The sequence below is a fragment of the Miscanthus floridulus genome, chromosome 2 (assembly GCF_019320115.1).
Source record: "Miscanthus floridulus cultivar M001 chromosome 2, ASM1932011v1, whole genome shotgun sequence".
NCBI lineage: Eukaryota > Viridiplantae > Streptophyta > Magnoliopsida > Poales > Poaceae > Miscanthus > Miscanthus floridulus.
The window spans coordinates 23,712,329-23,739,425 of NC_089581.1; the positions used below are offsets into that span (position 1 = coordinate 23,712,329).

General features: G+C 47.2%; 2 protein-coding genes across 2 annotated transcripts; both read right to left on the bottom strand.

Moving 5' to 3' along the window:
* Positions 1–12,352: 12,352 nt before the first annotated feature.
* LOC136520060 (probable linoleate 9S-lipoxygenase 4) lies at positions 12,353–16,093 on the bottom strand. The gene is made up of 8 exons (XM_066513467.1): positions 15,780–16,093; positions 15,407–15,696; positions 15,051–15,294; positions 14,580–14,939; positions 14,378–14,484; positions 14,173–14,280; positions 13,740–14,047; positions 12,353–13,631 (listed from the first exon to the last, which is right to left on the bottom strand). The coding sequence occupies exons 1-8, from the start codon at positions 15,988–15,990 to the stop codon at positions 12,581–12,583; spliced, it is 2,679 nt and encodes an 892-aa protein (XP_066369564.1). The 5' UTR covers positions 15,991–16,093; the 3' UTR covers positions 12,353–12,580.
* Positions 16,094–19,180: 3,087 nt separating this feature from the next.
* On the bottom strand, positions 19,181–25,843 carry LOC136520071 (probable linoleate 9S-lipoxygenase 4). The gene is made up of 9 exons (XM_066513473.1): positions 25,370–25,843; positions 24,107–24,396; positions 22,068–22,311; positions 21,643–21,984; positions 21,441–21,547; positions 21,243–21,350; positions 20,839–21,146; positions 20,314–20,577; positions 19,181–20,197 (listed from the first exon to the last, which is right to left on the bottom strand). Exons 1-9 carry the CDS (start codon positions 25,578–25,580, stop codon positions 19,411–19,413), a joined length of 2,661 nt encoding a protein of 886 aa, XP_066369570.1. The 5' UTR covers positions 25,581–25,843; the 3' UTR covers positions 19,181–19,410.
* Between the last annotated feature and the right edge of the window lie 1,254 nt (positions 25,844–27,097).

A 27,097-nucleotide genomic window follows, 5' to 3' on the forward strand; every position in this document is an offset into this window, starting at 1 on the left:
AGCATATATTTACTGTAGCATCACATTGTCAAATCATGAACTAATTAGGCTTAAAAGATTCGTCTCGTAAATTAGTCACAAACTATGCAATTAGTTTTGTAATTAGTCTATATTTAATACTCTATGCATATACCTAAATATTCGATGGGACAACGACTAAAATTTAGAAGAGGCAACCAAACACCACCTTGTTCCAGAACCTCGAGACCGTATTGAAGCCGTAACCCCTGACACGACCCACCTAAAACAAAATCGAGACACCATAAGCAAACCAAAATCAAGCGCTTCGCTCATAGGATCAAATGAAAAGACAAGTTGCGGCAGGAAAACATGGGGACCAAAGAAGCCGCTTTCTAGCTCAGTGCTTCCCCTATTGTTTTTCCCCTTTTTATTACAAAGAAGAAGGGACCTTGCGCCATGTTGGCTTTCTAAGCGGCAGATTACTAAAAAGTGAAACCCACCGGGCACCGGCTGGTGGCTAACTCGGTCCACATTGGCACTGAGACTCTCAGAGTGACATGCCGCATTGCCTGTTTTGAAGTAGTGATGGATTTTTTTTCCTGTTTTCAATATTGTCCCTGTTCGGCCTCTATTAAATCAGCTTCTGCTGATTTGTATGGTTAATTTGTTATGAGAGAAAAATAATGTTTCACGGTTAATTTGTACGAATTAAAGCTGGCTGAATAACACAAGCGAACAAAGCCCTGATTAATAAATAAAAGTCTTTAGTATAGTTTTATATGTTAGTCGTATCATTAAATAGTTACATAACGTTTGTGATCATGAGTGGTTATATTTTTCTAGATTTGTTCTAAAAATAAATGATGTTATTCTTTCGGTGATAAACAACGTATCGTCAGCACTAAGACGCTTACAGCGTGTAACAAACATGAAAGGCATGGTGCACAGCGAGGGTGCAAGCCACGCGTTATTGGTCAAAACTCAAAATACTGGAGATGAAACTACATTGTCGCTTACATGCATATAGCGCATGGTAAATATGTAAGCCACGACGCACAGCGAGGATGTAAATCGCACGAAGGCAGGGGCGGATCCACAACGGGGCTACGCCCCGGGCTAAGCTGCTGATTCACGTTTAAAACAGTCTAATCTTGCTTCCTAAGCCTCTTTTTGTCTAATTAAGATCATAGTTTTTTAAGCTAAACACCACATATGTTACAGGGGCTACATGAACTCGCCCCGGGCTGCAGCCCAGGCAACCCGGGCCTGGATCCGCCCCTGCACGAAGGCAATGGTGTACAGCGATGATACAATTCATCACTAGCAAATAATACCAACGGGCACGGCGATGAATCTCATCTCCTCTTTTTACTCAGTTTCTTTTTTTTTAAAAAAAAACTATACTACCTCATCACCATTGCTAATACTAATGTGACAGTATTATAAGCGAGCAGGAGGCATACCGAGATGGGCAGAGCGGTATTTGTTCGTCTTGTTGCTCCTGTCTGCCTTGTGCCTTCTGAATGTTTTCTCCTCAATTCTCTCTCCAGCGCTTCAGCCTAGAGGCTACTCCTACACCGTATGTATACACTGTTGCCGACTTCTTGTTTTGCTTGTCCGTTTGTTGGTACGGGCATCCAGCGAACCGACTTGTTTGGATTGTTTTTTCAGTCGGAATAGTATTTTTTTTTACAACAATTCAGCTAGAACAATATTTTTCAGCCAGTGTCATTCAAGTTTCAGCAAGCCGAATGGGGCCATACAAGGGCCTCTGCCTCTCACGGTTGCAGGTGGCACCGTGGCAGGCAGACCAGCCTGTTCCTTTCATCGTAAACGATCATGAATTATTTACTGCTGGCTGGTTTGATGTGAGAGAAAAATACTATTCCTACTTATAATCGACGAAATCGCTTAACTTTCAAACTGGAAGCTACGAGACGAATTGATCCATCCGTGTCCATGCTGCGCCTCAGATGGATCCAAAGATCATGCTGCCTCGCGAGTCGCGACTGATGCTGCCGCCTGCCGTGCGTGCACCGGCGGAGGGAGAGCGCTCTGTTCCTCTTCAGAGAAAGAGGAGTTCGCGCGGGCGCCGGGACCGGACGAGGCACGCCGATCCCGTGCCGTGGCGCCAACGGCAGCCAGCAAGTTAGAGGAATTGTTTCCGGCAGATTGTTGCACTCGTGAATTGCAGTGCCTTTTTTCTCCCTTCGCTCGTGTCAGCTTGCTTGGCAGAGCGGTAGTGTGCTGCTGCTGCTGCACTTTTGGTGCCTTGGTGCTCCTACTAATAATAGTCAAGCAATCAGCCAACCTCGTACGCACTATTGATGTTATTAGAACGAGGCTAATAATACAGTCGGTTTGCTGGCTGTAAGATTTTTTATAGCCTTTTCTCAGCCCACTCATACAGTAGTTAGCTCTTTATAGTTAATACATGGCCCACTTATCTCTCTCATAGACTTTTTTTTTTCTTGTGGCCAAGTCGACTGTAAGCTTACATTCCGCTTCTCCTCTCTCTCCTCCTATGTCTCCTCCACCTTAGTATTTAATTGGTTTACAGCCTGCTATTGTACTTGCTCTTAGTAGATAATAGGAGTGTAGGACCACTGTTGGGATAGCTTCCTCCGTTTCTTTTTTTCCAATGGGAAGGCACGTGGGATGACTAGGACTTGCAGTGCCATTCCTTCGAGTGTAATGCTGCGAACGAGGGCGTGGCCCAATATTGCGTTCGGTTATTTTTATACGAAAGAAAAAGTCGGATGTTACATCCTCAATTTTTATCAAAGTCCGCTTTTTATTTCTGAATTTCAAAATCGGGTAAAACACCTACTTCAATTTTTAAAACCATTTATCTTACCTCCATGCCCTGTTATAAGCAGTTTTAAAAACGGTTTTATCTTTTCTTTTTTTATTTACTTTGGCTGAATCTTTGAAAAATCATAGTAAATTACAGAAAAATCATTAAATGAAAAATTCAATTTGGTTGGACTCCGCATGAGTAGATCTACACAGTGAACATATAATATGATATACTTTAGTACCAAGTTTTTGTTGTGGCTTTAGATCTGTGATTTTCTGTAATTAATTGAAATAATTCATAGCTGCGGTTTCTATGGTCCAATTGTGATGAAAATTTTATGGTGGGCTAATTATTATATGATTGAACTATAGTAAAAATTTCATACTCATTGAATCATGTATAGCTTAGTTATAGATTTTATTTATTTTTACTACAGTTTAAGAATATAAGAATTAGCCCACTATAAAAATTTTACCATAATTGGACCATAGAAACTACAATTATGAATTATTCTATTTAATTACAAAAAAGCATAGATCTAAAGCTACAATAAAAACTTTGTACTAAAGCATACCCTATTATATGTTCACTATATAAATCTACTCATGTGGAGTCCAATAAAATTGGATTTTATATTTTATGATTTTTTTATGATTTACTATGATTTTTCAAAAATTTAGCCAAAATAAATAAAAAAAGACAAAACTACCTTAAAAATTGCTTATAACAGGTCCAGAAAGGTAAGATGAACGATTTTAAAAGTTGAGGAAGGTGTTTTACTCGGTTTTGAAGTTCAAGGAGCAAAAGCGAACTTTCGAGAAAGTTGAGAAGGTAATGTGGACTTTTTTCTTATAAGAAATATTATGTTTGGTTATTAAGGTCCCGTTTGGTATATCACCATCACCTGCTCGTGTAGCCATTTAAAACTGTTTTGCGTCAAACGAGATAAAATCAAACAACTTCACTAAAACTACTTCCAAAACCCGCTGAGACAAAGGATAACTGAGGGTAAAATTGGAGATAGCAGCTTCACCCAGCTCTACCTTGCCCTAGTGGGCTTAAGAAGGACAGAGGGCCATTTTGCCCCGCACTGAGAAGAAGATGCACACACGACATGACCAACCGGGGTACATGGCTGTTGGGGCACTGTCGCAGAATCGACTAATTTATAAGAGCACAAGTATAATGTCAACCACCGGAGTGGTCGCGCTGTCATACTTGAGCTTATGTAAACCCGGTAGTCCGTCGAGTATCACAAAGGACCTCAAAACATCCAACATACAAAACAAGATCGTACATGATTCAACATCCATGTCATATGTTACATAAAGTTCACAAATAATTCGTCGTACATCGGAGTTCAAATATTAATATTACAACACCAAGTTCAACTGCAATAGCGGAAGCAATATAATTTTGAAAACATCGTCACGCACATGTTTCAAATACATGCTAGTTCATGATCAAGTCCGACAAAAGCATCATAGGTAAGACAACACAGAAGGGCCGTGCCTGCGGCCTCACTCCTCGTCTATGGCTAGAGAGAAGCAGTTCTTACAGTACCCATGATACACTGTACCATCTGCAACAAGTGAGAAATAAACCCTGAGTACGAGAAGGTACTCAACTAGACTTACCCGTCATAAACCAAAAATAAAAAGACACCAAGGATTATGCAAGGATGTAGAAGGTAGAGCTGGCTTGACAACATTTTACATAAAAGCCGAAGTAATACATGTCTTGATCTGTTAAGTTATTCGAACAAGTTATACTTATTAAACTTAAGCACGTCTAGGTTGACACTTATACTAGAGCAATCACTTGATTTAAGCTAAAGCAAACAGTAGTAACCATATCTGGTGCAATATTTTCCTATTTATCATAACCATCACAATCCATCAAGTTACTACGATGAAGGGGCTTAGTCAAGTTTCTCACTATCTGGGAGAGACGGCGATTCGAATTGATTGCAACCAGCTGGGCAGAAATCCTAACACAAAACCAGACATACCTACACCAAGGTATTCTTAGGTCACCTTTGGTACAACTCAGGTCATATGTCGCGGGTTTGATCAGCGCCGCACACTCAGGGAATGATCGGCTGCCAGGACGATCAGGCCCGGCCTGCCCTTGGGCTCATATCCGTCTCCCCACACATCCTTATTACCTCCAGTGTATGCACTCGTACAGAATGAGATCCGACCGGAGTTGAGCTACTCCGCTTCGTGGTCGGAACGAGTTATCCGGCCAGCTAAGTGAGAGGCTACGTTCAAAATGATAAGAGGGCCTCCAATAATGCGGTCCTTAATCAGCACAGAAAGAATCACATGAATCAACCTACCACATAGATTCCGTCCGACCTCCATTTGCATCCTCATATGGTTCTTTTTCACGATAGCAAATATAGCCAACCGTGATCCGGTATCCACCTATATCTTGCAGGTAATAAAAAATCACCCGACTTCTACCGAGCTAAGCATATATTCGATCCTAGACCTACACAGGGTTCAAGGTATATATCTCTGGACAAGAAGATTATATGCATCAAGTGTTTTCAAACAAATTCTATAACTTAATGCATCAAACATAAAGAACTCAAGTGGTTTTTTATAAAACATAGGAGACTTAGAATGCTCTGGGGCTTGCCTTTCAAGTAGGCTGAGGCTTATGGTCCAGGCACTTAGGCAGTTCTTCCTGGACCTATTCTTTGCCTTCTAGAACTTCCTACTGTTGTGTCTCCTGCTGGTCCTCTTCTCCCATGGCCTCGAACTCTAAAAGTGTTATCTCCTCCGGTGATCCTATATGCATGAAGATGTAGATAAATACAGAGAATGCACAAGGGATGATATTAATGATATGGTGCAATGCTATATATATATATATATATATATATATATATATATATATATATATATATTCTTAACCAACATGATAACGAAGTAATACTATGATTAACTTAATTTTACTGAGTAGGCGCATATCTCTTCTCTAGTACAAGAAACATACACTCATCACTTTCTAGCAACCTAAGGTAAAGTTGTTCATCGTCAGTAAGAGACCTAAAACCTGCAGCTAACAACTTATTTTAGTTAGCCTAGGCATCTAAACAACAAGCATCAAGTCTATACAAAGCAACCAAGCCAAGAAAACTAGATGCAAGCGAATTATAGAGTAAGAAATAACTAAGTGCATACCACAAATTGAAACTGAGGCACTCGGCACAGCCAATTGCACCATCAGGTTATATATATTCCCAACATGTTAAAGAGTATAATGGTTGGACCCAAACTAATTTTATATAAGCCTTTATTAATTTATTTAATTTAGATGAAAATTAGAACGGCTACTTTCAATGCTCAATAAATTCTAAAAAAATTATAGCAGCCTACACATACTCTCAAAAGTCTACTGTTAAAATTTCATGCCATTTGGACAAGTACAACAACCTCTACAAATATGACAAGTTACATGGTGTATTACCACTTAAATATTATTAGCATAGTTAAAAGTGCCAAGCAACATATTTACTATTTTTCTTACATTCCTCATAATACTAGAACACTGTAGAAATTGTTTCATGCTCATAAGTTACATAAATCTATGACAAATAATTTCACGAGAATTAGCATTTAATTAAGCCAAAATAAGAAATCATATTCCAAGCATGCCAACTGTAGGTTTAACATTTTTCCTAGCTCCAGCATGTCAAAACAAGACCAGCAAAATTTGAATCATATTTTTAGCATCTTCCAATTATGCATTTTACATGATTAAATAGGTAATAAATAAGATAATTTAAACAAGGTATAAAACTATAGCACATACCAAGTTTCATATTTTTAACAGATAGTACTCATCAAGACAAAGCTAACAAAATTTGGTTCACTCAAATTGGACACTCCTGGAACTAGTTATGAATTTTACAAGTTAGCATCAAAATCTGGAAAAACAATTAAAGGAAAAGCATGAAAACTTTGTTAAACTGCTAAGCACACCTGACGTTGTACACCCCACTGTGACTGGCACCCGGGTCCCACGGTCAACCCGTCCCCACCTGTCAGAAGCACAGCGCAGGTCTTCACCACTAGCTTCCCCTCTTCATTCCGCACCCAATGAGATAGATGGTTGAAGCTCTACCAGTGGCTAGGCATGGCGGCGGCGCTAATGGTTGCTCGGCGGCGGTGCGCGGTGGTGCTCCGGCCATCTCCGACCACGATGAGCTCGGACGAGCGTGGCTATAGCTTCAGGGTGACCTAGTGGAGATCTAGGGTTAGGATTTGGGCTCTAGGAGGCACCGGTGAAGCACGACCGCGTGCATGGCGACACAGCGGCGCGAGCGCGACGGGGGCTCTGCGGCGTTCCGATGAGTAAAAGCTCTAGTTTGGTTTTGGTTAATTGATGAAACCCTAAGTGCTAACCTAGTTTATTAAGATAATTATGAGATAGGTAGCACTACTCCAAGTGATGAAGCAATGGCGAAGATCATGACAATGGTGATGGCATGGTGATGGTCAAATGCTTAAACTTGGAAAAGAAGAAAGAGAAAAACAAAAGGCTCAAGGCAAAGGTATAAAATATAGGAGCCATTTTGTTTTGGTGATCAAGACACTTAGCAAGTGTGATCACATTTAGGATTGATAGCCGTATTATTAAGAGGGGTGAAACTCATATCAGAATGAGGTTATCAAAGTGCCACTAGATATTCTAACTCATTGTATATGCATTTAGGATCTAGTGGAGTGCTAACACCCTTGAAAATATTTGTGAAAATACGCTAACACATGTGCACAAGATGATACACTTGGTGGTTGGCACATTTGATCAAGGGTGGTGAAGTTTAGGTGCAAGGGTAAGAAACTCCACCGGTGGAGTGTCCGCCCGTAGAGTGCGGACAGTCCGACGGTGCCACCGGTGTCCTAGACAGAAAAGTTGGAGGTCACTGCAAGTGATCGAACGCTGGCCTCGGCTGGACCGGTGCGTCCGGTCAGTGGCAGCAGAGGGTGCTCGCGCTGATATGCTGCGTCCGGTCAAACTGATGGGTCTGCACAATACCTAGGGTATTACACCAGACGCTGGTCTGTGTCCGGTCAAGGTGGACCGGATGCGTCCGGTCGAAAAAATACGCCTCGGGGAGCTTACTAGAAACGACCGGACGCTGGGGCTTCAGCGTCCGGTCAGTTTTGCCGAAGCGTCCGGTCAGCTTCGTAGCTGTTGAAATCTGACGAACAGCGTTTGAAGCTAGTGACGCGTGGCATCCATCGGGCTACCAGACGCTAAGGGCCAGCGTCTAGTCAAGTCTGACCGGAGCGTCCGGTCAGCCCGCAGTGTGCCCAGTGAAGGGGTACAACGGCTCTATTTCATGGGGGCTTCTATTTAAGCCCCATGGCCGGCTCAAGCTCATGCTCTTGCACATTTTCATTGACATAGCAACCTTGTGAGCTTAGCCAAAGTCCTCCCACTCATCTCCATCATTGATTCATCATCTTTGTGAGATTGGGAGAGAATCCAAGTGCATTGATTGAGTGATTGCATCTAGAGGCACTTGGTATTCGTGTTGCGCTGCGGATTTCGCTTGTTACTCTTGGTGGTTGCCACCACCTGAAGGCTCGGTGCAGCAGTGGAGGATCGGCACGAGTTGGTGATTGTTCGTGGCCATCTCTGGTGATTGTGAGGGGAGTTGTACTTTCCCCAGCAGAGCATCGAAAGGTAACTCTAGTAAATTACTCGTGTCATTGAGTTACCTCACTTGTGGGTCGGTTCTTGCGGTGTCCAATCGTGTGGACGAGGTTTGTGAAACACCTCTTAGCCGCTGAACCACCAAGTGTTGGTCGACACAACGAGGACGTAGCGTGTTGGCAAGCACGTGAACCTTGGAAGAAAATCGATTGTCTCTTGTCTTTGGCATTCTCCTGGTGATTGGCTATATATTCTTCTTGTGATTGGTTCATCCCCTACACGTCGGTATAATCACCCTACTCACTTATTTACATTCTTGCAAACTAGTTGATACAAGCTTTTTAGTGTAATTAGAATTAAGAGCTTGCTTTATTATTTACATTCATCTAGTTGAGGTCTTTAGAGTAGCAAGATTGAGAGCTCTTAGTGAGTAATTACATTGGAAGTTGTGTGCCTAAGTAATCATTGCAACTAGAATTGTTGGATAGGTGGCTTGCAACCCTTGTAGAGCTAGAGCAAGTTTGTATTACACTATTTGTCATACTAATCAAATTGCTCTAGTTGATTTGTAGATTTTTAAATAGGCTATTCACCCCCCCTCTAGCCATATTAGGACCTTTCAGTGAGCCGGGTGACGACATTGTGCATCCGTCTTCCCTATGAGCCTCATCGTCCTAAGGCTATGCCCTAACACCTAAAAGTGAGAGAGGAAGAAGACGAAGCGAGCACGGCCACGGTGGCGCGCATGGCGGCGGTGCGACCGGTTCACGGTGGTGCGGTGCATGTCCCCCCTCTGGCGAGGCTGGCATTGGCCAACGACCAGCGGCTACATCATCTACTATATCTAGTGACTACGGAACGGTAGAGAGGGAGAGCGGTGCATGCGCGGGGTGGTCTGGCCACAACGAGCTCAAGCTCGACAGCGCACTATGGCCATGGCGACCGCGGCGATGGTCCTAAGGGGTTTTACCTGTGCTCGGGGAGCGTTCCTAGCGGGTTGACGGTGTAGCGCGCGAAGCGGCGGAGCTATGGGCGAGACGAATCGAGCGGCGGTGCGATGTGTGCTACGGGCTCTACCGGCGAAGGCACGACGACAGCGTGGCTGCTGCTTGGGCTCCGTTCTGGAGCTGCGCGCGAGCGAGGGAGAGAGGGCGAGAGCGAGAGTGAGCACGTGGGCGAGTGGATGGCCGTGTCTCCACCCTTTCGGCTTGGTAGCACAGGCCGGCGCCGACGTACGGCCGCCACGCGGCGCGCGCAGCCTGCGCCCGGTCGGCCACCACAGCGAGCGGCGAGGCCGATTTCAGGCCTGAAAACAGCGTCTAAAACTTGATTTTTGAACCACTAGAAATCCTAAACTGTGATGAATTTTGGCAAACCAACTTCACCACTTGGTAGAGCTACAGGAGTACTCCAAGTTTGTTTAAAGGAGTTTGGCCAAATTCCAAATGGTTTTCAAACTAAAAATCCCCAAAGTGGGCTACATTGAAACTGTAAAGCAGTTTAGGACTTGAAAATTTTTGGAGTTCTAAAACAACATTAAGTTGATTTTTGTGAACCTTGTTTGACTAAGCTAGGCACTGATTCAGCTCTTGACCCTTAAACAAAGTTTGTTCTACATGATCTAAGTTACAACTTTTATTTAAGTCCTATTGCCATGCAAGCCCTCTAATAATTAGTCAAGATAGGTTAAACAATCAACCTAATAAAGGGCATTTCTAGTAATACCATCCCTTAGAAGCATTTTTGGACCAACTCGTGAATATAAACTTGGTTCCATTTTTCATTCTAAGTGTATCTAAGTTGTTTTGGTGACTAAACAACACCCACTTGCATTACCAAGCATGATCACTAAGCATTCCCATGGCAAATTAAGCATTTTATCAAAATAATCACAACTAGACAATGTATCATTTCATGCTCATGAATGCAAATGCACGAAGGATGCTTATGCTCATGAAATACAAGTGCAAGAATGCAAGCTTAACACTAGTGTGTTATAGGCACGCCGCTGTTAGAGAAAAAGTAGATGAGAGAAAAGGCCGCGCAGATAAGAAGAAGAAACAGGAGAATATGGAGGAAAAAACGAGAAGAATATTTTGTTTTTTTTCCATCCACTATGAGTAGTTGTTTTGCCAAACGCTTTATTAAAATAGTTTTAGCTCCACCGATGGAGGCATTTTGTAAAACTGAAAAAAAATATGCTTCATTTGTAAAGTGGAGCTATGCCGAACGGAGACTGAGTACGTGCTGTTTTAATGTTATACAGGTCACTTAACCGTCGATAGCGAGATGATGATCTATTAGCTCGGTCCATCAGACACGTTTATATATGAATAATAAAACATGCCTGCGTGCATCAGTGAGCACATATGTACAGGGGCGGATCTAGAACGGGGCTGCGTCCCGGGCTGAGCCGCTGATTCACATTCAAAATAGTCTGATCTTGCTTCCTAGGCCTCCTTTTGTCTAACTAAGATCATAGTTTTTTAGGCTAAACACCACATATGTTACAGGGGCTATATGGACTCGCCCCGGGCTGCAGCCCGGGCAGCCCGGGCCCTGGATCCGCCCCTGCATGTGTATCTAAAAGCAGTTCTAACATTAAAACCATCGGACTTGCTGGCGCCTAGACATCTGTCTGGGGCGCAAGCGTCGAGACACTAACGTGCGGAGGGAGCAAACAAGCGCATAGCGCGTCGGGTTCGCGAGGGAGCGCACCAGCGGTGGGCCCACCCCACCCCGAACATCGCCCATGCCGCCGGCCGCTTCTCACGCTGATCCCATATGCAACATCCGATGTACTTTTGAAACATCCTGATCTAACAGTTGCAACATATAAAAGAAGACAAATGAAACACTTAAAACAAGCGTCGAAACATCTAGATGTAGCAGTTTCAACATATAAAAGATGACAAATGAAACACTTAAAACAAGCGTCTAAAATATTTGTGAAAACATCTGGAAAACCATTGCAAACATATATATGCAACATCCAGATGAAACACTCCTAAACATACATATGAAACACCTGAAAACACTTGAAACACATGCTTGCAATATGCATGTATATGCAACATCCAGATCTACTTTTGCAACATCCGAATAAAACAAGTGCAACTTTCGTCTGGAACATATGAAATATTTGGAACATGCACTTGAAACATACGCATATATCCATTACAACATGTGCAACATCCCGACCTACTTTTACAGCATAGGTATACAACACCTGCAACATACCTCTGAAACACTTGAAACACACTATTGTAACACGCGCTTTCAGCGTAGCATCTGCTTGCTGCTTGGACGAATGGAGGCTCGTTGATGTGGAGCTCGATGTCGCGGAGTGGCACGGAGGTCGCTGGTGTGGAGCTCATCGGCGGCACGGACCTCAGTAGGGGCAGGGGCAGACGGATGGAGCGCGACCGCGACGGGAGGCGCGAGTCTGGGCGTGGGCACGCGGCGCGGGCGGGTGGCGCAGCGCAAGCGGGTGCGGTGCGGCGGAGGGCAGGGTCCGTCCCGGAGCAGAGGCACGCAGCGCGCTCAGCGAGGAGGCGACGTGGGTGGGGACAGCGCGGGCGAGGCGTAAGCGAGCGGGTGACTTATACGGGGTTCGTCCGGACGGACGGACCACCTATAAGCAGTGTTACCGTAAAAACCATCTTAGTAGATGTTTGGCTAACCGTTGCAAACGCAAATGCAAAGGGACATGAAAAATAGTCTTTGGTAATGGATTACAGTGAAAGGATAGTGTAATTTCTGAAAAGATGTATCCGATTACATGGTAATGAATTACGGACCAAGCTAAAGCAAACAAATGTAATGCAATCGCTTTCCCTCTGTAATCTGTTTGTGTTACAAAACTACAAATCAAACACTATGATTTTTGACGTAAATCATAGGATAACAGATACATCATTCATTATTGTTGCCCTCACAAACACTTGAAATGTGGTCCAGATCTCCACCAAAGACTCCCTGTCAACTGCAACCACATCGAACAGGCCAAAACACAAACACATTTCTTTTTTACGAATTAAAAGTTGAAACACATTGACGCATCACACGCTGACAATAGCGAACGCATAGCTACCAAGCAGCAGAACGTAGTATCATCTACGGCGGGACAAAACAAATCTCTGCTCAGATGGAGATGCTGTTGGGGATGCCCATGGCAGTAAGCCCCTCGCCCTTCTCGCCGGTGACGTCCGAGGTGTTGGGGTACAGCAGCATGTAGGGAACCTTCACCAGCCCGGCCCGGTTCTTGAGCGCCGGGTCACCGTTCATCTTCTCGATCCGCTTCTCGATCTCCACCAGCCGGCTGCCGAACCTCTTGAACGCGTCCAGCGCCCTGGCGTCCGACGTCCAGCGCTCCGGCTCGTCGCGCTGGCCGAGGTACACCTCGTCGGAGGCGTGCTTGGACAGGATCTCGATGAGCGAGACGCCCACGATGGTCTGGAGCTGGCTGGTGATGGTGCGGATGAACACGGTGTCCGCCTCCTTCTGCCCCGCCTCCAGCTTCCTGTAGTCGTCGCTGAAAGGCTCCGGCATCGGCCGCCGGCTCACGGTGGGCCGGTTCGGCAGGTAGCCGGCGTACGGGTACTGCCCGAAGTTGACGGCCGCGTGCAGCGCCGACGCCACCCAGATGATGGTGGTGCACGTCCTGGCCAGCTCCCTGACGGTGTTCATCTTGGGCCACCAGTCCCGGTCCATGAGGTCGCCGTGCCCGACCTCGCGGACCTCCTTCCACCACTCCTGTAGCTCTGCGTCGCGCCGGACGTCGATGTCGTAGGGGTAGTAGATGCCCAGGTACTCCTTCACCCACTTCTCGATCGTCCACCATACCATCAGCCCGTCCTTGGCGTACGGGTAGTCCTTGATCAGCAGGCGGACCCCGTACGGGTTCCTCGCGTCCGCGACGGCGACGCCTCTCTTGATGAGATCGTTGGGGAGGGCCTGCTCGGTGAGGTTCCAGTTGTTGTAGACGGCGGAGGACATCTCGAGCGCGTACTTGCCCGGGAACACGGTGAACTCGAAGATGCCGCCGCCGTTGATGAGCGTCTGCCGCGCCAGGCCGTTGATGGTCATGGTGTCGCGGAAGTGTGGGCTCAGCAGCTTGTGCACGGGGTGCACCACGCTGAGCTGCCGGTTCGTGGCGATCACGAACGGCTCCATGACCGCGTGCGTGTTCAGCCTACGAACGGAACGAAGGCACACACACATACAGAACATCAGTGTTAATTTCCCTAGCACTAGCAGTAGCAGGGCATCAGCCAGAAGATGGTCTCTGTACTGTGCGTACCAGTGGCTGATGAGCTGGTGCCAGCCCGAGTCATTGACGCAGACGTAGGCTTTGGCGAGCTGCCATATGTGGCGCTCCACGCCTGTGTGGGCAGGGGTATACACCTTGCTCACCGCGCCATGCCGCTGGCCTTTTGGGTTGGGCAGGCTAAGCTCGATGGCGAGGGGCTTCAGCGTGCCATCGTCTTTCAGGAACAGCAGCGTCCTGGTGGCGTAGATGAAGTTGCCCTCCAGCTTGTTGATCCGATCCAGGTACGGCATGAAGTGGTCGTGGTGGTCTAGGATGAAGAGCCTGTTCTTGCTCAGTGCCTGCACATAATGGGGTTTGTGATCACATCAGAGTTAATAAATCCACGGTTCCTGCCACAGAATGAATGTTTCAGTTATATATATATATATGCATGCAAATGGTGTTCAGTTGTTCAGTAGCATACATTGTGCACTGTCAGGCCTTCCAGGTTGTGCTGGATGTGAGCCTCAGTTATCTTGCTAGTATGGTCACCATACACTCTTGGATCCAGGGTACTTGTAGCAGGGAACGTCTGCCATCATGAAAGACAACTCTTAATGTTAAAAAAAATTAATTACTATTTACTATAGGAGAAGAAGAGGCGTCTGAATCTGATACAAGGGTCGAACCTCCAGGCGTCTGATAACCACTGGGTTCACGCCTGCAAGCATTTCCCGCGCAAACTCCTCATCAGTCCTCCAGCCAAACTTATCTTGTGGAGCCTTGTTTCGCGCGTCTAGTAGTACCAAGAAACCATGCAAGATTTAGTCACAATCATGGAAATACTAGCTACCAGATCGACACAAAATTGACCAAAAAAATTCAAATAACCTGATTCGATGACATGTGGAAGGGGCATCTTCAGGGGGTCGTCGTGGCCACCAACCGGCAGAAGGCTTCTAAGGAACTCACTGGGGATCTTCTTCCTGATCTCGGCCAGTATCGGGTGATTCGGCGCTTCCGGGCCAAGTTCATAGAGCCTCAGGATGTCTTCAAACGAATCGAACTCCTCCGGTACGCCGCCGATGTCGACTTTTGTATTTATCAGCGGAAGAACAGCCTCGACTATCGCCTTCAGAGCGTACCCACGGAAGTCGTCCATCTTGAGATGCCCAAAGCGTTCGTCACGAGGGACGTAGATGTCCAGGGCTAGGATCTGCAGGAGATTAAGCCTGCTCTCTGACTTGGGGTCTGAATTGACAGAGGATCTTAATTAGCCAAGTGCTGGATTGGATGCATGGTTGTCAATAGTTTTAGATTAGATGGGTGAAGAACACAATGCGGTGACCGGCTTGAACTCACCGGTTTTGGTTGGGGCCCGGCCGGTTCTGCCACGCCGGGGATATGGGTGGTCTGCGGTGCCACCAAGGACTGGACGTGCGTGGTCTTTGCCCTTGTCTGGGTCACCAAGGTCGTTGTAGTAGTCGTAGCGGTAGACACGGTCGTGCTCCTTGTATGGCCCAGGGTTATCGTCGCCTCGGAGTACTTTGAGTTCATCTTGCCGGTAAGGCACCAACGGGGCAGGCATTTTGCTGGGCACATATGTCTGCAATATATATAATCAGATATGTTAAGCAGCAGGATGATGCTACAGCAGCACGCAGAAATGGGAATGAGAAAAGATGGGACAAGGGAATAGGGACCCGCTAGCTACTGACGTCGTTGGCAAAGAAGATGCGGTCTTGGGTGTAGCGCTGGTGGTTGTAGACCCAGGAGTTGGCGACGAAGACGACGGTGCCCTTGCCGGGGACGCCCTCGAGGGTGAGCGTCTTGAGGAACACCTCCTCGGTCTGGTGGTTCCTGACGAGCACGGCGCCGGGGATGCCCTGCGACTCGTCCCACTCGAAGTTCACCCGGAACACCGTCTCCCCGTCCGTCTTGGACTTGAGCGACACCACCGCCTCCTCCAGGTGCGCCGGCTTCCCGACTCTCCCCTTGCCCCCATTGCCTGCGTGCGTTTCGAAACGAAAACTGCTTGTTAAATAACAGATAGGCCGGCGTGGGACAAGGAGGAGGAGGAGCTTGTATTACGGCGGTCGGCCTTGGTGGCGCTGACGAGCTGGAACGCGAGCCCGGTGTCCTGGCCGAGGATCTGGTGGATGCCGTCGAGGAGCGACGCCTGGAAGTGGTCCAAGATGAGCGCGGCCTTCTTCACCAGCACCACGGTGCCGCGGATCCGGCCCTCCTTCCACGCCGCCTTGTTCTTCCCCGTCAGCCGGTCCGCGAACGCGTGAAGCAGCATCCTCGCGTCACTCGGTCAGGGCAGCAAGGACACCGTGCGTAGGACTAGGAGTGGCCTCGCCTCGCCTGCTTGTGCTGTGTGTCTACTGCACGAGGACTGCTGCTACTGCTGTCTGCTGACACGAGCTGGGAGCCTGGGACTGTGGGTCCTAATTATAGGCCGTCGCGGACTAGCAGCCACGCTCGCGTGCGGCACGTGGTGGTACCGGCCTCCACTGTTCACACCCGGCACCGCGGCAGGGACCAGGGTCCAGGCTCCAGGGCCAAGCTCTGGCTGTCCGTATGTGCATTTTCGCCCACCGAGGCGAACGTGGAACACGGAGGCGCTCAGTTGGGTCGCGCTTCGGCCCGTACGCATTTGAGTTCTGGGTTCTCTGGATTTCGAGCGGTCCTGGCAGAGCCTAGCCTAGCTTTGAAGACGTGCAAAGAACGGATGACGCATCCATAGGATCCCCATGCACCATGCTGATCACATTTTTTTTTCGCGAACATACAATATACTTAATTATACTTTATTTCATTAAGAGGTTAGAAGTGTTGAGAACAGACATGGGCGCCGGAGGGATGCGAGAAGCAAGGCACAGACGGCTGCCATCTAAACAGTCTCCAGAGCTTAGCAGACATGTTTCCGGAAGAGAAGAATAAAATGAAAACAAAAAGTTAGAACCATATTTTATAACGTGGGAACGTTAAATATATATTTTCGAATCGAGAACGTGAATGTTCCTCAAACAATATCCCAGAACGAGAAACATGATCATGCACATTTTACGTTTTCGGCTGATAATTAGCTTAAGAGCGGCTACCAAGATTACATTGTACACTATTACACGGTTCAGTTTATAGAACGACGCCAGCCTACCATGCCGATCACGTTTCAGTGCCCCTGATGACGCATTCAATTAGAAGGTAGATGCATGGCAAGTAAAAACAAGAGATTTGCTAATCTACTCTACGCAGACCGACAACTTTTATAGTTGATAACATTTTCATTCAAGAACATCTAGGACACAAATATTTTTTTTAAAAAAAAAGTTAATACAAACGATGACATATCTGATATCTAGCCATAACTCATAAGTGATGATGTGGTGTGGTGGTAAATAAATAGTGCACGAGCCTTAAAGTCGTGGGGCTTGAATCCTTGACAATGCATGCACCTAGAAAACCAGGTGACTTGTAACATTTTATTTTATATAGTCACTTGGGTGATAAATTTTTACGTTGTTTTTCTTTTTTGTAAATTTTTGTAACATTTCTTAAGTTCTATTTGGCACAACTTCTCCACTAGCTTCACAAGCGGTTCAAATTTGTTTTGCGCTAAATGAGTCTTTTGCAAATACCTTCGAAGATAAAGCTCTTTGAAATCTGTTCTCACATTTCTTGAAGCTAAAAATAGTAGTTTTTCCTAGCTTTATCTCACACCTATGGCCCCAGCATGTGTGGAGGACGGATTTGCCCCACGCCTAAAGGGACGACGATACACGGGCGTTGCGGGCTCGGGCGTCGGGGCACATGGTTGTTGGGAGCGTGGGCGCATGGTCGAGACTCGAGAGGCATGGACGCTACCGTGGCCTGGAGCACGTGGGCGTGGCCAAGAATTATGTGGCCATGATCATATCTTTTTAGTTTTGATGGTTGAGATGATAACACAAATGTAGAACTAACACTACGGATGAAAACGGATCGGATACGGACGGATATCATCGATATTACATTTGTTTTCGTATTTCTGTCCGGATTCGGATTCGAATATGGATAGTGTCAACTATGTCGGATAGGATACGATTGGATATCGACATCATAAATATGCGATTTGAGTATTCGGATACGGATATGATATCGGATGTCGGATATCCGAACTCGGATACAGACAGATCTCAACCCCTCTAAACGGATTCGGTTTCGAATACGGTCGGAAAATATCCATACCGTTTTCATCCCTAACTAACACTTTTGTAGAGTGGTAAATCAAAATCTCTCAATTCATAACATTTGGAGATAAAATAACTTAGCTTAACTAGTTTTGGGAGTAAAATCAATCAACAAGTTTTATAGGTGCCAAGCAGAGAATACATTGTTTGATACTAAAATAGTCTTTTTATTTGAATGTTAAGTGAGGCCACTCTCAATGCAAGGTTTTACGGCTCGGTTTTCAAACTGCCACGTCAATTTTATAGCTTTAAAATGAAGAATGAAACTAGCATAGTTTTATTTCACTATTCCATATGCTACCAGTAGCATTTAATTCCTGTATGTTGTTGTGATCAAATGTGGCATATGATCTGTGTAGCCATTTGTTGATGGAAGTGCTGCATGCTTAAAGATTATCAAATGGATCCAGACATCCAGTAGACCCGTAGAGGTCAACATGAGATAATCGGCAACCGCCGCTTGAGTGCCTTCCCCAAACGCTCCGCACCGCCGGTGGCGGCCCACCCGGAGGTGAGCGGATCGCAGGGGCTGCCAAGAAGAACGACTCCCCTCTCGACGACGCCGTCCGCGTTGCCGGCGATGAGCACAGCGACGGCTCCCGCGGCGCGCCACCGTGACGTGGCCGCGCACGCCACTCCATGCCTCTCGAGCTCGATGTAGTCCTCCACCCGGCCGAGGTTGACGAACACCGCCTCCGCGACGGCCCCGTCCGGCGCGTACGCGTGATACGGCGGTAGACGCGGCGCCCCTCGTCCGCGGGCTCCTCAAGGGACAGGCGCGCGAGCAGGAGCCATCGGGCCGGAGCAGCACGGCACTGGCGAGAAAGCTGATGGCGCACGGGATCGACGGAGATGAAATTTTTTTCCCTCAACGCAGATGGTCTGCTGTTTCCAAAAACTTGGAAACTGCGCTTAATCGTTTCACCCCCACAAAACGTTTCCGTCTCTCTCCTCCTGGGTACATGCAAAAATTCTGTTTTTTTCCTGATGTGTCACTCTATTTAATACCCATAAAACTCCTGTCCAAACTAAGACAGGCCTGATCAGCCGTTTTCGTTTAATCAACTATTTATCTCATTTAATTAAGTTAATTAATTGTGTAGTCCCTTTAAGTGGCCATATAGACCAAATAAACGCTATACGATATGAGTCCAATTGTTTACTGTTTAGCGTGCGTTTTGGTGAACATTGGTGTGTCTTACTGTCTCTATATTGGAATCAAATCCCTATCTGAAGAGTTACAGTAGTCTGATAGGCTAAGAAATGAGCTGACAAACTTTTATTCTTAACCAAGAAAAAACATACATGAGAACATTATTTAGGCGTGGCTCCTCTCTCAACCCTACAGATCATGGTAACAGATAACAATCTTCATCTCCACCCCCTACCCTGAAACTGACAAAACCAACGAAGAAACACATTGTACGGCGCAGCACAACATTTACATACCAATATACCATCCTACTAAAGATACAATCTGACCAGGCTCATATGGAGATGCTGTTGGGAATGCCCATGGCAGTAAGCCCCTCGCCCTTCTCGCCGGTAACGTCCGACGTGTTGGGGTACAGCAGCATGTATGGCATTTCCACTGGCCCCTTTCGGTTCTTCAAGGTCGGGTTGTCGTTCATCGTCTTGATCCGTTTCTCAATCTCCACCAGCCGGCTTCCGAATCTTTTGAACGCATCCAACGCCTTGGCGTCTGACGTCCAGCGCTCAGGCTCATCACGCTGGCCGAGGTACACCTCGTCGGAGGAGTGCTTGGAGAGGATCTCAATGAGCGAGATGCCCAGGATGGTCTGGAACTGGCTGGTAATGGTGCGGATGAACACCATGTCCGCTTCCTTCTGCCCCGCTTCCAACTTCTTGTAGTCATCGCTGCCCGGCTCCGGCATCGGCCGCCGGCTCACCGTCGGCCGGTTCGGGAGGTACCCGGCGTATGGATACTGCCCAAAGTTGACAGCTGCGTGCAGCGCAGATGCCACCCAGATGATGGTCGTGCACGTCCTAGCCAGCTGCTGGACGGTGTTCATCCTGGGCCACCAGTCTCGATCCTTAAGGTCGCCGTGCGCCTCCTCACGCACCTCCTTCCACCATGCCTGCAGCTCCACATCACGCTGGAGCTCACCGTCGTTAGAGTAGTAGACGTCCAAGTACTCTTTGACCCACTGCTCAATCGCCCACCAGATCACGAGCCCATCAACGGCATATGGGTAGTCCTTGATCAGCAGTCGGACACCATATGGGCTTGACTGGTCCGGTACAGCCACACCTCTGAAAGCACAACCAGAAGAGTAACCCGTCAAAATCAAACTGATTTTGGAAGCTCTTCTGCATTACCATCTCGTCGCTTCTATAAAGCTTTTACGGTCAATGTAGTATGCACGTACCTCTTGACGAGATCTGCGGGGAGAGCCTGCTCGTTGAAATTCCAGCTCTTGTACACGTCGGAGGACATCCCTAGCGCGTATTTTCCAGGGAACACAGTGAGCTCGAAGATGCCACCGGCGTTGATGAGTGTCTGGCGTGCCAGGGCGTTGATGTTCAATGTGTCACGGTAGTGTGGGCTCAGCAGCTTATGCACGGGATGCACCACGCTGAGCTGCCGATTTGTTGCGATTGCGAACGGCTCGATCACCGCGTGCGTGTTCAGCCTGCAAACACATGAAGACACACAAGATCAGTGTCTCGGTATCTCAAAAGAAAAAAAAAAAGGGCAGACCCAGTGCCGAAGGCTCCTATATGAGCGGGGTCTGGGGAAGGGAAAAACCGAGGCAAGCCTTCCTCCCCGCAAAATCTACGGAGAGGTTGCTTCGAACCCACGACCTGGTGACTCAGCGAGACAGCTCTCAGAAGGCACCAGAAACATTTAGTGTTTCGGTAGCAACAGAACAATTAAAGGAAGAACTCTGTACCAGTGGCTGATCAGCTGATGCCAGGCAGAGTCGTTTACGCAGGCGTAAGCCTTGGCAAGTTGCCAGAGATGACCCTCCACGCCAGTATGAGCTGCGGTGTACACCTTGCTGACTGTGCCGTGCTGCTCACCGTCAGGGTGGGGCAGGCTCAGCTCAATGGCCAGGGGCTTCAGGGTGCCATCGTCCTTCAAGAACAGTAGGGTCCTGCTTGCATAGATGAAGTTTCCCTCCAACTTGTTGATCTTGTTGAGGTAAGGCATGAAACTATCATGGTGGTCTAGGATGAAGAGCCTGTTGTTCTTCAGTGCCTGCACAGTGTTTGTTATGGCAATCAATCGATGGTTTTAAGCAATTATCTGTATTGAATCTTTGAGTTATATGTGAATGTGTTTAGTCCAGCATACATTCTGCACTGGCAGGCCTTCCAGGTTATGCTGAATATGAGCTTCAGTGATCTTGCTGGTATGGTCTCCATATTGACTTGGGTCCAGGGTACTTTTAGCAGGGAACTCCTGCGATCATGAAGAAGAAAAAAAAATTAAGGCTCTTTACTCGATTCTGGGGCAAGTGTATTGCCTGGTCATATGATACAAGATGCTAACCGTCAGGCGTTTGATGATTACTGGGTTCACGCCTGCAAGTGTCTCTCTCGCAAACTCCTCATCAGTCCTCCAGCCAAACTTAAACTCTGGAGCCTTTTTCAATACATCTGGTGTATACCAAGATTGAGCCTTAGTCATGATAACTATTTTTAGTTCAAACACCGGATTAACATAGTAGAAAATTACCAAGAAGTTCAGTTACCTGATTTGATGATATTTGGAAGGGGCATCTTTAGGGGGTGGTCATGACTACCATTTGGCAGAATACTTCTAAGGAACTCACTGGGGATTCTCTTCCTGACCTCTGCTATTAGTGGATTGTTGGGTGCTTCTGGACCCAGTTCATAGAGCCCGAGGATATCTTCGAACGAATCAAACTCCTTTGGCGTATCATCGATGATCCCTAGTGTCGGAAGAACAGCCTCAATGATTGCCTTCAGTGAGTAGCCAAGGAAGTCTGACATCTTGAGATGCCCAAACCGTTCATCACGCGGGACGTAAATATTCAGGTTCAGCAGAAAAAGCCTGCTCTCTGAATTTGGGTCTGCGTAAAAGGTTAACCAACAAGGATTTCAGCCAAATTTCTGACATCTTATATGGACCAAAATGTAGCTGACTTCAATTTACCTTTTTCTGTTGGGTGCCGGCCAGTTCTGCAGCGACGGGGATATGGGTGTTCTTGGTTGCCACCAAGGATCGGCCGAGCATGGTCTTCACCCTTGTCTGGCTCACCAAGGTCATTGTAGTAGTCATAACGGTAGACGCGATCATGCTCCTTGTATGGTCCAGGATTCTCATCACCACGGAGTATCTTGAGTTCATCTTGCCGATAAGGCACCAATGTCGCAGGCATTTTGCTTGGCAGATAGGTCTGCAACACAGGAATAGAGTGACTGGCCTGTTTTTTTATAGCCTTGGAGAAATATAGTGCTGGCAGAAGTAAAGCGTATGATGATTAGCTGATAGGTCTGCTTATTTCCCCCAATATCTTATGAGAGGAGAGAAAAGGCTATATTGACTAGTGTTCTAGTGTTTTCTGTTGCGTGGATCTAGTACCGATAATACCCAAAGAGAAAAACTACAACCATGAAAATCACGGTGAGTAAAGTGATAATTTTTAATTCCACTCAGCAAATTATCAAGCCATACCAACCATCAAACTGTTTCCACAACTGGGTTAATCTATCTATGTGTATTTGTTATGGTGCAACATGAACCAAATAGTTCTCCTGCGTGTTAAAAAAGAAGAACATCCTTCCTCTCAATATAATGATATGCAGCTCTCCTTCGTGTTTGTGAAAAAAAAAATAGTGCAACATGAGATAATTTAGATTTCAGGATTCAATCTGTGATAATGTGATGGTACCAGAATGAACACATAGGAGAGCATTATACAAGACTCGTTATCTTGCTTCTGATATCCATCAGCCAGTTCTGGATCAACAAATGAGCATAATGAATATGCCATGATGGATCCTTTCCAAAAGCTTAACTAAGCAGCACAACTTGGAGATACTTTAGTCATGTGCTACTAAAGGTACTAAGGAGCTGCTGATCATGAGCAACTTGCTGTTTTAATCCAAGGCAATCAGTAAAAAATCGTTTAGCCTTGTTGAAAACATGAGGCAAGCCAAGTGTTTTATCATCTCCATCTACAAGGACTACGACTTCCACGTGGAAACAATCAGTGCCTATTTTTCTAATGTCTGTGTCAGTGATAAGACAACGTTAGATAGTGCTAACGATGCACATGCATCTAGTGAAGCCCTATACAGAAATCACACAACAAATTACTGTAACCGTACCTTGTAGTTGCAGTGGCAGCAAGCAGTAAGCACAGCCGAACACTTTGATTGCTGCTGGCTAGCCGTAACATGAGCGATGAGTGTGTGGGTGCGGGTGTTCGATAGTACATGTTGTGTACAGATATAGCAATGATTGTCGATACAGTACGGTCATCTGTGGACTTGACCCGAAGACCAAGCTGGCCAATTTGGCAGCTAGTAAACCGGATCTATCCAATCCAGGTGAACATTAAAAGAAAAAGAGCTAATAGCAGAGTACTTATTCTAATCACGGCTCTATGCACTTTTCAATAGATAATGCGTAACATTAGGATCTAGGTACAGCTAACATGGTACATAATTCATAAAAAGGCTTTTCGCTTTTAAAATGAATAGTTGACCAGCATCCAATCCGTGGTCCCTAACCACGTTTCGTTGCAAATCAGCTTTGAATGCGTTTACCAGAATCAAGTGTTTTTTTTTTCTTTTTGGCATTTGATCAATAAAGCATTTTTATTCTTAGCAGCAAAAATGTAGCCCTCGAGTTTCAATGGCGTATGTATATGCAAGTTTCTCGTAATCGTAACTAGCATGACTGCGTGAGCACAAATCGCACCATATTGCACTACTTCAGTTTTTTCCAAGGACAGAGATTGGTGTGCGCATTTGATCAAAACACAAGATTTCGCATGTTCCCACTTAGATTAGATGGTGATTTTCGCTACACAGGCCATCGCAGTTTTTTCTTTAGGCACGATCGTGATGCATCAGCAACGGGACCGACCACTGGACCAGCGAACCCAAAACGAAGGACGCAACGGGACCACTGGTCCAGCGAACCCAATGCAAAACGAAGGACGACGCATATGTCAGAATACTCACGTCGTTGGCGAAGAAGATGCGTTCCTGGGAGTAGAGCTCGTGCGGGTAGATCCATGAGTTGGCGACGAAGACGACGGTGCCCCTGCCGGGGACGCCCTCCAGGGTGAGCGTCTTGAAGAAGAACTCGGCGTGCTGCAGGTTCCTGACGAGCACGGCGCCCGGTATCCCCTGCGACTCGTCCCACTCGAAGTTCACCCGGAACACCGTCTCCCCGTCCGTCTTGGACTTGAGCGACACCACCGCCTCCTCCAGGTGCGCCGCCGTCCCCACCTTGCCACGGCCCCCATTGCCTGAAATTTAGTTTAACCGATCAATCATATTGTCGCTTGCAGTGAAAATTCCAGTAAAATTTCGACTGGTCCTAAACGCCTCCAGGTCTCGATCCATGGTGGAAGTGGAATAGTAGACCCATCGACTTGCGACGGTCGCGCGAAGCTGAGAGACGTCGGAGTATTGCCGTGGAAGCGATGACGAATGTGAGGTTCCATGTGTCGTGTTGTGCAGTGCCGCCAAACGCGCCATCGCATTGAATTCAATGGCTCCAACAACTCTTCCATGGCGCAGTTCGAAGGCGGTGTTTTAGTTCGGTAAAGTTGTACAGTGAAGATTCCCTAATATAGCATTTCGTTTGTATTTGTGAATTATTATCTAAATATTGGTTAATTAGGCTTAAAAGATTTGTCTCGTAAAGTTAAAGCAAACTGTGTAATTAGTTTTTGATTTTCGTCTATATTTAGTACCCTATGTATGTACCATAAATTTGATATGACGGGGAATTTTCTTTTTGTATAGTGCACTTTCTAGGAGTTTGGAGAAGTAAAAAAGGGCCAAACTTGAAACCGCAAGGCCTGCCACGGCAAAACGCCATCCCTGTCCATGGACATGGAAGCAGCCAGGCAGGCAAGCAGTTCCTCGCTGCGGGTCCCACATACCGGCGACCAACTCACGGCTCGCCATTATTACGCCTGAGGATCCTGTCCCCTCCTCCGTCAAGACTCGCAGTTTGTCGCTGGACGAGCACAAATTCTACAGATTTCATCACAGTTGGTTGAATTTATTGATGAAATGTTGCCTATCCTATATTTATTAATTATAGAAAAAGAGGAAAGGGGAAACCGAAATGCACGGCGAAACGCATGACGTACGGCCAGCGAGCGCGCGGCCGGCGTCACGGCCCGCGGCCACCGGGAGCGGGGCCAGCGGGGCGCGCGTTCAGTATTGAGATACGCAAGGGGAAGGGGCATGAGGCAGGGGCGCGCTTACTGGGGTCGGCCGCGGTGGCGCTGACGAGCTGGAAGGCGACGCCTTCGTCCCAGCCGAGGATCTTGTGGACGCCGTCGAGGAGCGAGGCGTTGAAGTCGCCGACGTCCAGCACCTCCTTCTTGACCAGCTTCACCGTGCCGCGGATCTTGCCCTCTTTCCACGCCTCCTTGTTCTTCCCCGTCAGCCGGTCCGCAACCCCGTGCCAGAACATGGCCGCTCTCTCGCTCCTCGCTCCTCGCTCCTCGCTCCTCAGGCACAGGTAGAGAGGGCGGCGGGCGGGGCGGAACGCGGTGGTTGGTGGATGGATGGCTTGCCTGCTCTCGCTCCCTCGCCTGCCAATGTGATGTGCCGGCAAGCAAGGCAGGGGAAGGCAGGGCAGGTTATGGAACAGCCGCCGCCCTGCGCCGCGATAAATAGGCGGCCGCTGCTGCTCGCCTCGGCTGCTGCTCCTGCTGGTTACTGCTCCTGCCAGCCAACCAGCGATGGAGGCGACAGCGACATGTATACGAAAAGGAAAAGCGAAAAACAAGATGATTGATGATGAGAAAAAATGAAGGGATTCTTATTGTATGGTACAGTATGGTATACGTCAGCATCACAGGATTTGGGGATCGTGCGGCTTATGGTAATGGTGATCCGGCAGGTAAACGAGATTACAAAACCATCAGGCTGGGGCTGGCGGCTGGCCCGGGCACATGCGCGGTTTCTAACGGGTCTCCGGCGCCAGGTCCACGCCGAGCCAGCAACGCGCAGGTGCAACTGTGCAAGAGAGACGAGCCGAGAGACCGAGCTGACTGTCCAAAGCGCCGGGAGGGACCGAACGAAACCACGGAAACCCGCGGGCTGCTTCGCCGGTCAACCGGGTCGTGTCTCGTGCGGGTGCCAATGTGGCGAGTGTTCGGCTGGCTGGCCGGCTGGTCAGCCCACTCACAAAATACTGTTCATCTGTATAGTGTTTTGAAATAAAATAATATTTTTTTCTCACAATAATTAGCCGAAATAATATTTTAGTTTATTTTTCAGTTCTGTCGAACATATCCGTGACATGCGCTTCCGCCCCAGGCCAGGCCGGACCGGACTTGGCCCCAGCACCGGCGGCTAGCGCACGCCGCCAGGTCGCCTCCGAGGGCGAGGACAGACAGACGAGACACGTCGTTGCGAGTGCAGACTCTTCAGGCTTTAGCGGTGTACGGACTACGCAGCTGTCGTCGTCTGGTCATGGCTTGTTATAAATAATAATGAATTTTTAATTAAAATAATATTTTTTCTTACATAAAATAGTCAGTCATATTTTTTCACGAACCAGCACCGGTCACGCTTGGCCACGAGGGCCGCGCGCGGTGACCATCGACGACCGTACACGGCGGTCGCGTGCCGGCCTGAATGTTGTTTGCCAGTGGTGTCACTGTGTGGTCCTGGAAACAGAACAGGGGAACAGGGACTAGACATTTATGACGCGTTCATCGTCCCGGGAATGATGACAGACTGACAGTGCGGCCTTGTTTAAAATAAGGTTAGGAATCAGTATTAGGTGATGTAGTATTTTTGTTTGTATTTAATAATTATTGTCTAATCATGATCTAACTAGGCTCAAAAGATTCGTCTCGTAATTTATAATCAAACTGTATAATTAATTATTTTTTATCTACATTTAATATTCTATATATATGTCCAAAGATTTAATGCGACGAAGAGAGAGTGAAAAAACTTGCGATCCAAACAAGGCCT

Bases quoted from the DNA above. Each gene is read 5' to 3' on its own strand.
- LOC136520060 (XM_066513467.1), bottom strand. From the start codon at position 15,990: ATGCTGCTTCACGCGTTCGCGGACCGGCTGACGGGGAAGAACAAGGCG. The intron at 15,697-15,779 runs GTAATACAAGCT...AAACGCACGCAG, and splicing joins CGCCACCAAGGCCGACCGCC to GCAATGGGGGCAAGGGGAGA. The intron at 15,295-15,406 runs GTCAGTAGCTAG...TATATATTGCAG, and splicing joins GCATCTTCTTTGCCAACGAC to ACATATGTGCCCAGCAAAAT.
- LOC136520071 (XM_066513473.1), bottom strand. From the start codon at position 25,580: ATGTTCTGGCACGGGGTTGCGGACCGGCTGACGGGGAAGAACAAGGAG. The intron at 21,548-21,642 runs GTAACTGAACTT...GGTATACACCAG, and splicing joins TCCAAATATCATCAAATCAG to ATGTATTGAAAAAGGCTCCA. The intron at 21,147-21,242 runs GTATGCTGGACT...AACACTGTGCAG, and splicing joins AAGGCCTGCCAGTGCAGAAT to GCACTGAAGAACAACAGGCT.